The 13,957-nt window shown below is 45.2% G+C and overlaps 1 protein-coding gene across 13 annotated transcripts in view; it reads left to right on the top strand.

Annotated features, from left to right (window-relative positions):
- Positions 1 to 13,957, top strand: part of CEP128 (centrosomal protein 128) — a 278,921-nt gene that overhangs the window by 209,858 nt on the left and 55,106 nt on the right. For 7 of the 13 annotated variants that reach the window (XM_060181353.1, XM_060181351.1, XM_060181361.1 and 4 more), the window contains one exon: positions 4,204 to 4,293. The exons of the other annotated variants lie outside the window; for them this stretch is intronic. In XM_060181353.1, coding sequence (XP_060037336.1) covers positions 4,204 to 4,293 — 90 coding nt within the window. The remainder of the gene's footprint in view (positions 1 to 4,203; positions 4,294 to 13,957) is intronic. 13 annotated transcript variants of the gene reach the window in all.

Here is a 13,957-nt window from a genome sequence, read left to right as displayed (position 1 = left end):
GAACTGTGGCAAGGAGAGAGGGGGGCTGGGAAACATTCTAGGCGAAGACAGAAACAAATAAACACAGGTGCTTATGGGAGGTGGAAGGTGGGGAACACTTTGAGGGCTAAGTTACTTAATCAGTCATTAAACTTTCCCCATTTTTGAGATGGTAAGGAGTCTTACCAAGCTTTAAACTTGGCATGAGGTCTCAACTGAGCTAGAATGCCAACAGTCTGTGTGAGGGTCAAGCAGGGTCTCGGCCAATTAGATGAACATACTTCAATTTACTACATCAAGAGCCCTCAGGAGGGCAGGGAACTGAGCTCAGAAAAATAGATTCCACTTGAGATTGTAGTGATCATTAAATTTTATCACCCTATTTTACCTGAAATTTGCAACTTAATTTTAATTCCAAATTTATGGCCGAATAAAACTGGAAATGGGACACTCTGAGAGTGAAGTGCTATTGTGTCTGAAGGTATGGGAACTGATTGACTAGATCATTTTCCTTACAGAATTTACACACACACACACACACACACACACACACACACACACACACACACACACACACACACGAGCACGCGCGAGTGTGTGTCTGGTTCTCTTTATCCAAGATGATGCAAAGCACAAGTCTTAAGAATTCAGCAGTCTCCGGAGTCGGCGGTAGCACGCGGGTTAAGCGCACATGGCACAAAGCGCAAGGACCGGCGTAAGGATCCCGGTTCAAGTCCCCGGCTCCCCACCTGCAGGGGAGTTGCTTCACAGGTGGTGAAGCAGGTCTGCAGGTGTCTGTCTTTCTCTCCCCCTCTGTCTTCCCCTCCTCTCTCCATTTCTTTCTGTCCTATCCAACAACGACATGAATAACCACAACAAGGCTACAACAACAAGGGCAACAAAAGGGGGGGGGGGGATAGCCTCCAGGAGCAGTGGATTCATGGTGAAAGAGAGAGAGAGAGGGAGAGGGAGAGAGAGAGAGGGAGAGAGAGAGAGATTGAAGCAGTTTTCCTTTCCCTTTTCCTTTTATAAAGAGCTTTAAATATGTCAGTATTTCTGGGGACAAAATATTAGTGAACTTCTTGCTGTCTTCCCATGACTTTGAACTACTTGTGAACCCCAGCCTGTAAGCCTTCGTACACATGGCAGCTGAGACAGTGTCACATGGGAGGACACCTGGCTGCTGACACGTGAGGCAGATTTTAATTCCTGGTGCAAGATTGAGAGCGATCCAATGATCGCGAGCACTGCTAGGGAAGAGAAGGGATCATTTTGCTTTTTCCATTCTGTACCTTTTCTCTTTGCTTATTCATCATGTTTTAAATAAACAGACCAAAGAAAGTTGTTATTAAAACCCTCCTCGGGCTTCTTCGATTTCAGTTTTAAACCAGGTTCAGAATATTCTGGCAAAAATTAAAAGCAACACTAAAAATGTTTGCATAAATTCTGAAGAGTAGAAAAATGATAAAACCGAAATGCAGTAAAATGATTAATAAGCATCTTCTCTTATATCTTTTTCTTTTATTATAATCCATGATTATTTTGGTTTCAAAAAATTGATTCTAAAGTGTACTTCTTTCCATAGTATCTGCATTACACTTACTATTCCAAATTCAGTTTGTTAGATGTTGAATATTTACTTTTAAAAGTGTGAAGACTGATTAGCATGTTAATAAAAAACATTTCATGTCTGTTAACAATATTTCTGTAGTTACTCATAAAATGGAATAGAAATTATTACCTACAGAAGGCTTCATGCCTTTAATACATTCTGGTTGTAATTTAAATCCCTGGTTCTCGTTTCATTGTTAGGAAAGGACTAATAAATTTGTCACAAATGAAATGGGTGAGGGAAGGTCATTTATGAGCCCCAGACATGGAGCTAAGCTGCAGCTGTGATGTAAAATCACATGGAGAGACCAGCACAACAGGGGTGCCGTGTAACTGCACAACATCTCAGCTAATTCAGTTTATCTCTGTTTTCCTATATCCTTACTTCTGACATTTCTCCAGGGTATTGGCTGTGTGTCTCAACTGGCCTCAAGCCAGACTCAGAAGTAATGAGTCGCAGCTCACTTAAGAAAGGCATATGGCGGGGCCAGGTGGTGGCACGCTGGTTAAGCGGACATGTTACAATGCACAAGGACCTGGGTTCGCGTCCCTGGCCCCCACCTGCATGGAGGAAAGCTTTGCAAACAGTGGTGAAGCAGGGCTACAGGTCTCTCTGTCTTTCTCCCTCTCTACCTCCCCCTCTCCTCTCAATTTCTGGCTGTCTAATAAATAAAGACAATATTTTTTTTAAAAAAAAGAAAGGCATATGGCAAAATAAAATCCCTTATTATGGAGTGATCAAAATGTGAGCAAGGAATGATTATAGTTGAATAACGTGTTCTATCATGATATATCATGTTTTTCTGCTATATGTTGTCATTGAACATCTGTTAAAGTTCTGGGAGTCGGGTGGTAGCGCAACAGGCTAAGGAAACATAGCGCAAAGCGCAAGGACCGAGGTAAGGATCCCGGTTTGAGCCCCTGGCTTCCCACCTTCAGGGGAGTCACTTCACGAGCGGTAAATCAGGTCTGCAGGTGTCTGTCTTTCTCTCCTCCTGTCTTCCCCTCCTCTCTCCACTTCTCTCTGTCCTATCCAACAACAATGACATCAATAACAACAATAATAACTGCAACAATAAAACAGCAAGGGAATAAGAGGGAATAAATAAATAAATATTAATAAAAGAAAGAAAGAAATTTAAGTTCTGGAAAGTTGCACTCTGGCATATGTAATTTTGAGAAGTTTTTTATGTATAAGGAAAAGGTTTTCTGATCTCCAGTGCTCACACGCGCACACACACACACACACACACACACACACACATGCACACACACATGCATGCACGCACACATACATAAACACACCAAAGCCGTGGTGACAGTGAAAAGAAAAATCATTCTCCCTCTGCTTATGAAATGTCATTGTGTCTGTCTGTCATTTGATGTTTTCATGAGCACTCTTTCATCTCAAGGATGAGTAATGTTCTACTCTGCATATCTGCTACATTCACCTATGAACTCTCGGGTTGATCCCACCAATCACAGCTTTTCTAGCAAGTGCTGTGCTCGACATGAGTGTGAAGACATGTTTCAGATCTTTCTCTAAACTCTGGTGCACAGCTTAATCCTAGACTGACTCACCTTTCACTTTTTTAAAAACAGACAAACAAACAATCTCTCAATGTTTTTCATATTGATTGCATCATTTCACAGTCCTGGGGATGAAGTGGAAAAAATTCTAATTAAAAAAGAAAATCCTCTTTCTACCCTTATCTGACTAGGTGTAATAATGAGGAAATGCATGACTGGAGGAACTGAATCAATAAATGAACAGAAAGGACTATGTTACAATGAGACAACTTTACAGAAATAAATTTCTCATTATTTTCACATGCCAGGAAGCATCGCTCTTATTTCACTTTTAGCCAATTAAAAATGTAAAGACCCGTCCTAAGTCCTTGAGTCAATAGAGGCAGTAGACTGGGTTTGACCCTCTGTCTCACTGTCTTCCTTTCCCAACCCTTGTCTTGGAACGAATTAGTTTAAAGATTTTTCATATCATGGATGTTTGCTTTTAAAAAGATAACTATAAATTGGGGAACAAATTCTATAGAACAGATGTCTGTAGAAATTGAAGTAGCTTTGCAAATGGAAGGAATCTGTAAACTCAAGTTATCAGACTCCTAAAACAATGTTTGGTCAGTGCTGTGTAACCCACAGGTAAGGCTGTAAGGGTTAAAGTTACTTTAATTACTGGATAAAATTTCCCAGGTGAATCTGTTAACAAATTCCCATTTTATTCATTTCTGCCTCTCATTCCTTTGGGACATAGGGTCATTGATTTCTAGGAATGAGTGTGCAATCAAGACAATTGAGTATACCTCAAACAGAATCACCATTCTCTCTTAATAATCATAAAGAGTTAAATATTTTGATTTTACATGTAAAGATGTCCCTAAAATCTGTGACTTCATCTTGAGTACTATAGGAGCATTGAAGAGTACAATGTTATACTTGTATCTAAAGTCAGAAATTGAAAAATGTATTTGAAATCACTGTTACCTTGTTAGTGTTAATATATAGCTATTACTATTTATACTCTGCTAAACCACTTAGCAATTAAGACAATAGAGCTTTCCAACTCTTTCTGTTTACTCAATCTCTCTTAAACAGCCAAAGCTACAGTTTAAGAATCCACCTTGGGAAGATGTTAGTCAGACTGCAATGAAAGATCAGAATGAAGCTCAATTTGAAGGAAAAGCAGTTAAGTATTTCATAGGTAGGAATCTAGGACTTTTAGAATGGAGTAGTCAAAATAGATCTGCTTTATTTTAAGACATACAGGATAGGTCATTTTCCAGGTATACTTCCCAGAAATGCGATGGGAAACTAAGTTTTGGGCTTTATTTTATTTTAGATATTTAGAATATCATTGTTTATGCAAAGGAGAATCTCAGATCAGTTTTTTGGTGGCATTGAAGCAACTCCCCTGCAGGTGGGGTGCCAGGGGCTCGAACCGGGATCTTTCCACCGGTCCTTGCGCTTTGTGCCATATGTGCTTAACCCACTGTGCTACCACCCGACTCCCTAATCTCCACTTTCAAATTATACAGGCAAAGTAAAATGAGAAAGAGCTTAGAACTGAATGTAGAGTATTTATGCTTGCATAAACAATGATGTGTATCTCTTCATAGTAGAGAGGCCATCGACCTCTCCCAGAATATACCTCTTCTACCACATCTGTCCAGTTTAGAATAATTTTAAATACTCCTGTCTAGCAGTATTTTCACTTAGAAAGTGTGGCAGGAACAGCTGCCACTCTCCATTATAATGAAATGACTGTGCAGTGACTGCAGGCATGATCTTTAAGAATGCACATTAAAATCATCATTGTCATCTTAGGTGTTGCTGAGACTTTCTCTTCCTTAGGCGAAATAAATAGTGTGGGCCCAGTGGTGCTGCACTAGCACAAGGATCCGGGTTCCAACTCCGGCTCCACACCTGCAGGGGGAAGCGTCTAAATGGTGAAGCAGGGTGTCTCTCTCTCTCCCTCTCTAGCCGCCCCCTCCCCTCACAATTTCTCCCTGTCCTATCCAACAACAGCAACCACCAAAGTGGGGGGAAAAATGGCCACAGGAGCAGTTGATTTCCAAAAGAAAGAGAGAGAAAGAGTAGTGGAAACAGGACTACTCAGTCACTAAAATGATAGAACAACAACAAAGCAAGTTTTTGTTCACCAAAATATTGGATGGGGCCATTTCTTCATTTGACTTTTCATTCTAAATTGTTCCTTTCCTCGTTGGTGGTAGGACTTACTTAGGGATATTTCATACAGAAGAGATAGCTGAATATTTAGAGATATGATTTACTTCTATGAATGTATCGCCGTACTCATTCCAGATGTTTGTATTTGCAGTAGAAGATTCTGGCGTTCCGTTTATTGGTCTTAAAAGAGTCTGCAGCTCCCCCTGAAGCATAGGCAGAGTTATATGTGGGTTGGTGGAGCCTAGAAGAAGGGCACATTTCACCACGCGAGCGAGCGAGTCCCTAATGACAAAAGTAAGAACAACTGACTGCAGTTGGTTAGCGTGGTGCTTACACAGAGCCACTGATTTAAACGGTGAGCTGAGGTGGTACTCGCGGAGCCAGTGTCTTCATTGCTTCTGGAGGCTGCCTTCCATCTTGGCTCCCCAGCAACGATTCTTCTTTCAATACTTTTTTATTTTTAGACTTTTTTTTAATAAAAAAGTATTTATTTATTTATTGGATAGAGACAGCTAGAAATGGAGAGGGAAGGGGGTGATGGAGAGGGAGAGAGAGACCTGCTAACACGGCTTCACCACTCACAAAGCTTTACCCCTGCAGGTGGGGACTGAGGGCTTGAACCCAGGTCCTTGTGCACTGCAACAAGTGCGCTCAAGCATATGCTCCACCACCAACAATACTCTTCCAGTTCGAAGCTAGAAAATGTATGGGGTCCACAAGATATCTCACCTATATAGTGCACCTGTTCTGTTTCCCCAACACAATGGGGAGACACCTCTCTGGGTGGTTAAGAGCAAGAAGAATTGATTGAACCTATTGATTGAACTTGAATATAAAAAATCCACTGAAATGAAAATTAGAAATCAAACAAGAGCAACTAAATACTGCAACCGTAATTCTAGTGAGAGTGGAAGAGGTCAGGGAGAATATAACTTATTTTGATGTGATTACATTTACATATTAGGACATACGCTGACCTCCCCCAACCCCATAGCCTATATCAATTCCATAATATTAGTTTAAATTATCTCAATTCTAATCATAAGAACAAGAGAGGAAGTATGTAAATGTTTTGTTTTAGAATGAAGATTTACAGTAGCCAATTGTTCTATATATGAATAATAACTGATCTTGTATACCAAAGACAATAAGCCTTAACCACTGAAAGATTAAGCTGCACTTCTTAAATTTTCAAAGCAAGCTAGTAAGTTCATAAAAACTAAGCATTGTCTTTTTGGTGCTTACAGTTAATATGAAAGGGAAAAAATTCTTCTATAGTTTATAGTTTAGAAAAGGCTCACTAATTGGCAACAATGGCTGGTGTCTTATTAGCTGTTGTTCACTTATTGAAACTAACAGACTGAAATTCTAATTGGCAACCTGAATCCCCTCTCTCCCAGCTTTCGCACTCCCTTAACATACACATTTTTTTCATGGGAAGCTGTCATAGATCCATTTTGGAATGAAGTAGGTCCTAGGTTGATGGACATAATTTGCACTGAAATAAATATTCTTATTTATTGGTTGATCTTTGTCATTTAATGACAAATGTCTGATCAGTTGTGTTGTAGTGGTATAAACTGGATGCTAGTCTTGACTTGGACTGTCATCGCATATTGCCATTGTTTGGGTGACTTAGACAAGTAAGCAAATGCTTCTCTCTCACACTGAGAAGTCCAAGATCAAAGTGCTAACAGATTCCACTCGTGAGGCTTTCCTCCTCACTTGTCTGTGCCCACCTTCTACCTCTCCGTAAGTCAGAAAGCAAAGAAAAGCAAGTCTTCTTGTGTCTCTTATGGGTACCACTCCCTCATGAGGATTCCACCCTCATGTCCTAAGCACGTACTGAAGGCCACATGTCCAATGGCCAGTGGAGGGTTGGTTTTCAGCACATGCATTTTTGAAGTACAGAAGCATGCAGTTCATGGCAGTACGTCTTTCTTCTAAAATCCTGCACCAGTCATTTAAGTAAAATGAAGCTACTGATATATAAATAATATCAACTTGTCTTTTCCAAATACTGAAGTGAAAAATCAATTTAATTCAGCCCGACTGTTTTGGTAACATATAAGATATTTGATAGCAAGCCATCTCTGTCTGTGCTTTTAATATGTGTTCATCCTGTGCTGTACCCGTCCATAAGCATAGGGCATGGGGACATCGGAAGGCCTAGACAATGGTTGTACTATCTGGGCCTTACTCCCAAGAGGGCTCATACAGGTGTGATGCTGTTCAAAGGTTATCTCTGTCTCTATGCAGTCTACAAGTCTGTCTCTCATGAGGTCCTGTTCAGTCTATACAGGATGGTAAAGTATTGCCGAATGGCTTTGTGTCAGAAGCACTATGAATAAATGAATATGCCTGGCAACAATAGATCAGAGCCCCCTTGAGGCATTTATAGTCACTTATTATGAAGCTCTCAAATGTGGCATTACACAAGTTACCAACAAAACACAAGTTATTTTATGAAAATTATGAAGGCTAGGGTGAAGTTCCCGCAAGTATGGCAACACAGTACAATTGGGCAGATTATATGGCTAAAAACAGTCTGCTTTGGGCTGATTTTGCATAATTTATTCATTTGACTCATACCCACAGAGTCAACCATTTAAGGGGTAGAATTGCTCAACTCAGTTTTCCAGACCAAGGGTTGGAAGTTGGAAGCAGGGGCCTGAGGTGTTCTCTCTGTTAGTGAAATTGGGAGAATGCTACGAAAGCCACATTTTCTGTTCCTACATCTTGAGTCCATGAAGATGTGAACTGAGTAATTCTCTGAACCCATTTTCCTTGCGTGATGATTCATCACACTGATTGAACAAGCTACAAATACATATTTCAGATCTCAACTTAGAGAAAAGAAAGTCATCCTTGACCCTGCAGCAAAAAGAATGGCTTTCCAGTCTCATGAATGATCCCAAATTGTGTCTCTCTTTGTTTAGAATTATGCTAGAAAGAGTTGAGAGCACACCCTTTAAGCCTGTGAACACGACTGTCAGTGAGGTACAAGGATTTCTGTAAAGGCCTGAAAGATCCTATAGATAAAGCAGGTAGACCTGGGTTCCGGAATCAATATATGTGACATGTCTTTCTCATGTATCTTTCCTCTTTTATTTATTTATGTAATTGATAAAACAAATTGAAAAGGGCAGGGGAGATAGCAAGAGAAAAAGAGAAATACCTGCAGCACTCTTCCCAACTCGTAAAGCATTCCCCCACCCAGGTGGGGACTGGGGTTTTGAACCCAGGTCCTTGCACTCTGTTACCTGTGTGCTCAACCAGAAGCAGTGCACCACCATTGAACCTAGGTCCTTGCACGCTCTTACGTGCGTGCTCAACCAGAAGCAATCTACCAAAATTGAACCCGGCCCTTGCACAATCTTACGTGTGTGCTCAACCAGAAGCAATGCAGCACCATTGAACCGGGGCCCTTGCAGACTCTTACGTGCGTGCTCAACCAGAAGCAATGCACCACCACTGAACCTGGGCCCTTGCACGCTCTTATGTGCGAGCTCAACCAGAAGCAATGCACCACCATTGAACCCGGGCCCTTGCAAACTCTTACGTGCGTGCTCAACCAGAAGCAGTGTACCACCATTGAACCCGGGCCATTGCATGCTCTTATGTGCATGCACAACCAGAAACAGTGCACCACCTTTGAACCCGGGCCCTTGCATGCTCTTACATTCATGCTAAACCAGAAGCAATCTAGCAAAATTGAACCCGGGCCCTTGCACAATCTTACGTGCGTTTTCAACCAGAAGCAATGCACCACCATTAAACCCGGGCCCTTGCACGCTGTTATGTGCATGCTCAACCAGAAGCAATGCACCACCATTGAACCCGGGCCCTTGCAGGCTCTTACATGTGTGCTCAAACAGAAGCAGTGCACCACCATTGAACACAGGCCCTTGCATGCTGTTACGTGCTTGCTCAACCAGAAGCAATGCACCACCATTGAACCCAGTAACTTGCACATTCTTATGTGCATGCTCAACCAGAAGCAATGCACCACCATTGAACCCGGGCCCTTGCAGGCTCTTACATGTGTGCTCAAACAGAAGCAGTGCACCACCACTGAACACAGGCCCTTGCACGCTGTTACGTGCATGCTCAACCAGAAGCAATGCACCACCATTGAACCCAGTACCTTGCACATTCTTACGTGCATGCTCAACCAGAAGCAATGCACCACCATTGAACCCGGGCCCATGCACAATCTTACGTGCGTGCTGAACCAGAAGCAGTACACCACCATTGAACGCGGTCCTATGCACGCTGTTACGTGCGTGCTCACCAGAAGCCTTGCACCACCATTGAACCCAGAACCTAGCACATTCTAACGTGCGTGCTCAACCAGAAGCAATGCACCACCATTGAACCTGGACCCTTGCACACTCTTACGTGCGTGCTCAACCAGAAGCAATGCACCACCAAAGAACCCGGGTCCTTCCACGCTCTTACCTGTGTGCACAACCAGAAGCAGTGCACCACCATAGAACACAGGCCCTTGCACAATCTTACGTGCGTGCCCAACCAGAAGCAGTGCACCACCATTGAACATGGGCCCTTGAATGCTCTTACGTGCGTGCTCAACCAGACGGAAGGCACAACAGTTGAACCCGGGTCCTTGCGCGCTGCTACATGCGTGCTCAACCAGAAGCAATGCACCACCATTGAACTCGGGCCCTTGCTGGTTGTCACGTGCGTGCTCAACCAGAAGCAATACACCACCATTGAACCCGGGCCCTTGCACACTCTTACATGCGTGCTCAACCAGAAGCAATGCACCACCATTAAACCTGGGCCCTTGCACGCTGTTACGTGCATGCTCAACCAGAAGCAATGTACCACCATTGAACCCGGGCCCTTGTACACTCTTACGTGCATGCTCAACCAGAAGCTATGCACCACCATAGAACACGGGCCATTGCACAATCTTATGTGCATGCTCAAAGAGAAGCAGTGCACCATCATTGAACATGGGCCCTTGCAGGCTCTTACGTGCGTGCTCACCAGAAGCCTTGCACCACCATTGAACCCAGAACCTAGCACATTCTAACGTGCATGCTCAACCAGAAGCAGTGCACGACCATTGAAACCGGATTGTTGCACACTCTTACGTGCGTGCTCTACCAGAAACATTGCACCACCATTGAACCAGGGCCCATGCACACTCTTACCTGTGTGCTCAACCAGAAGCAATGTTCTACCATCAAACCCGGGCCCTTGAACACCCTACGTGCATGCTCAACCAGAAGCAGTGCACCACCATTGAGAACCCGGGCCTTGCACGCTCTTATGTGTGTGCTCAGCGGAAAGCAATGCACCACCATTGAACCCGGGCCCTTGCACACTCTTAAGTGCATGCTCAACCAGAAGCACTGCACCACCATTGAACCAGCCCTTGAACACTCTTAACGTGTGTGCTCAATCAGAAGCAGTGCACCACCATTGAACCCGGGTCCTTGTACGCTCTTATGTGTGTGCTCAACCAGAAGCAATGGACCACCATTGTACCCGGGACCTTGCACGCGATTACGTGTGTGCTGAACCAGAAGCAATGCACCACCATTGAACCCAGACCCATGCACGCTCTTATGTGTGTGCTCAACCAGAAGCAGTGCACCACCATTGAACCCGGGCCCTTGTACACTCTTACGTGCATGCTCAACCAGAAGCTATGCACCACCATAGAACACGGGCCATTGCACAATCTTATGTGCGTGCTCAAAGAGAAGCAGTGCACCATCATTGAACATGGGCCCTTGCAGGCTCTTACGTGCGTGCTCAACCAGAAGCAACACACAACAGTTGAACCCGGGTCCTTGCATACTGTTACATGCGTGCTCAACCAGAAGCAATGCACCACCATTGAACCCGGGCCCTTGAACACTGTCACGTGCGTGCTCAACCAGAAGCAATACACCACCTTTGAACCCGGGCCCTTGCACAATCTTACGTGCGTGCTCAACCAGAAGCAATGCACCACCATTGAACCCGGGCCATTGCACACTGTCATGTGCATGCTCAACCAGAAGCAATACACCACCTTTGAACCCGGGCCCTTGCACACTCTTATGTGTGTGCTCAACCAGAAGCAATGCACCACCATTGAACCTGGGCCCTTGCATGCTGTTACGTGCGTGCTCAACCAGAAGCAATGTACCACCATTGAATCCGGACCCTTGCACACTCTTAAGTGCATGCTCAACCAGAAGCAATGCACCACCATTGAACCCGGGCCCTTGAAAACTCTTATGTGCGAGCTCAGCCAGAAGCAGTGCACCACCACTGAACTGGGCCTTTGCACGCTCTTATGTGCATGGTCAGCCAGAAGCAGTGCACCACCATTGAACCTGGGCCCTTGCAAACTCTTAGGTACGTGCTCAACCAGAAGCAGTGCACCACCATTGAACCAGGGCCCTTGTACAATATGACATGTGAGCTCAACCAGAAGCAATGCAGCACCATTGAACCCGGGTCCTTGCACAATCTTACGTGCGTGCTCAACCAGAATAGTGCACCACCATTGAACCCGTCCCTTGTACAATATTACATGCGTGCTCAAAAAGAAGCAATGCACCACCATTGAACCCGGGCCCTTGCAGGCTCTTACATGTGTGCTCAACCAGAAGCAGTGCACCACCATTGAATCCAGTACATTGCACGTTCTTATGTGCATGCTCAACCAGAAGCAATGCACCACCATTGAACCCGGGCCCATGCACAATCTTACGTGCGTGCTGAACCAGAAGCAGTGCACCACCATTGAACCCGGAACCTAGCACATTCTAACGTGCGTGCTCAACCAGAAGCAGTGCACGACCATTGAACCCGGGTCGTTGCACACTCTTACGTGCGTGCTGTACCAGAAGCATTACACCACCATAGAACCAGGGCCCATGCACACTCTTACCTGTGTGCTCAACCAGAAGCAATGTACCACCATCAATCCCAGGCCCTTGAACAACCTTATGTGCGTGCTCAACCAGAAGCAGTGCACCACCATTGAGAACCCGGGCCCTTGCACGCTCTTATGTGCGTGCTCAACCGAAAGCAATGCACCACCATTGAACCCAGGCCCTTAGCCACTCTTAAGTGCATGCTCAACCAGAAGCATTGCACCACCATTGAACCAACCCTTGAACGCTCTTACGTGTGTGCTCAATCAGAAGCAGTGCACCACCATTGAACTCGGGCCTTTGCACGCGATTACGTGTGTGCTCAACCAGAAGTAATGGACAACCATTGTACCCGGGACCTTGCACGCTATTACCTGTGTACACAACCAGAAGCAGTGCACCACCATTGAACCTGGGCCCTTGCACGCTATTACGTGCGTGCTCAACCAGAAGCAGTGCACCACCATTGAACACAGGCCCTTGCACGCTGTTACATATGTGCTCAACTTGAATTAGTGCACCACCACTGAACCCGGGCCCGTGCACGATCTTACGTGTGTGCTCAACCAGAAGCACTGCACCACCATTGAACCCGGGCCCTTGCACACTGTTACCTGTGTGCTCAACCAGAAGCACTGCACCACCATTGAACCCGATCTTACGTTCATGCTCAACCAGAAGCAATGCACCACCATTGAACCTGGGCCCTTGCACACTCTTATGTGCGTGCTTATCCAGAAGCAGTGCACCACCTTTGAACCCGGGCCCTTGCACGCTCTTACGTGCGTGCTCAACCAGAAGCAATGTACCACCATTGAACCCGGGCCCTTGCAAACTCTTATGTGCTTGCTCAACCAGAAGCAGTGTACCACCATTGAACCAGGGCCCTTGGACGCTCTTACATGCATGCTCAACCAGAAGCAATGTACCACTATTGAACCCGGGCCTTTGCACAATCTTACGTGTGTGCTCTACCAGAAGCAATACACCACCATTGAATCCGAGCCCGTGCATGCTCTTACATGCGTGCTGAACCAGAAGTAATGTACCACCATTGAACCCGGGCCCGTGCATGCTGTTACGTATGTGACACCAGAAGCAGTGCACCATCATTGAACCTGGGCCCTTGCACGCTGTCACATGCGTGCTCAACCAGAAGCAATACACCACCATTGAACCCAGGTCCTTGCACACTCTTATGTTCGTGCTCAACCAGAAGCAATGCACCACCATTGAACCTGGGCCCCTGCAAACTCTTATGTTCGTGCTCAACCAGAAGCAACGCACCACCATTGAACCTGGGCCCTTGCACACTCTTACGTGCGTGCTCAACCAGAAGCAATGCACCACCATTGAACCCGGGCTCTTGCAAACTCTTACGTGCGAGCTCAGCCAGAAGCAATGCACCACCAAAGAACCCGGGTCCTTCCACGCTCTTACCTGTGTGCACAACCAGAAGCAGTGCACCACTATTGAACCTGGGCCCTTGCAAGCTCTTACGTGTGTGCTAAACCAGTTGCAGTGCACCACTATTGAACATGGGCCCTTGCACAATCTTACGTGCGTGCTCAACCAGAAGCAGTGCACCACCATTGAACATGGGCCCTTGAATGCTCTTACGTGCATGCTCAACCAGACGGAAGGCACAACAGTTGAACCCGGGTCCTTGCACGCTGCTACATGCGTGCTCAACCAGAAGCAATGCACCACCATTGAACTCGGGCCCTTGCTGGTTGTCACGTGTGTGCTCAACCAGAAGC

The sequence above is a fragment of the Erinaceus europaeus genome, chromosome 22, assembly GCF_950295315.1.
Source record: "Erinaceus europaeus chromosome 22, mEriEur2.1, whole genome shotgun sequence".
NCBI classification, from domain to species: Eukaryota; Metazoa; Chordata; class Mammalia; order Eulipotyphla; family Erinaceidae; genus Erinaceus; species Erinaceus europaeus.
This window is presented reverse-complemented; position numbering and strand designations above follow the sequence as displayed.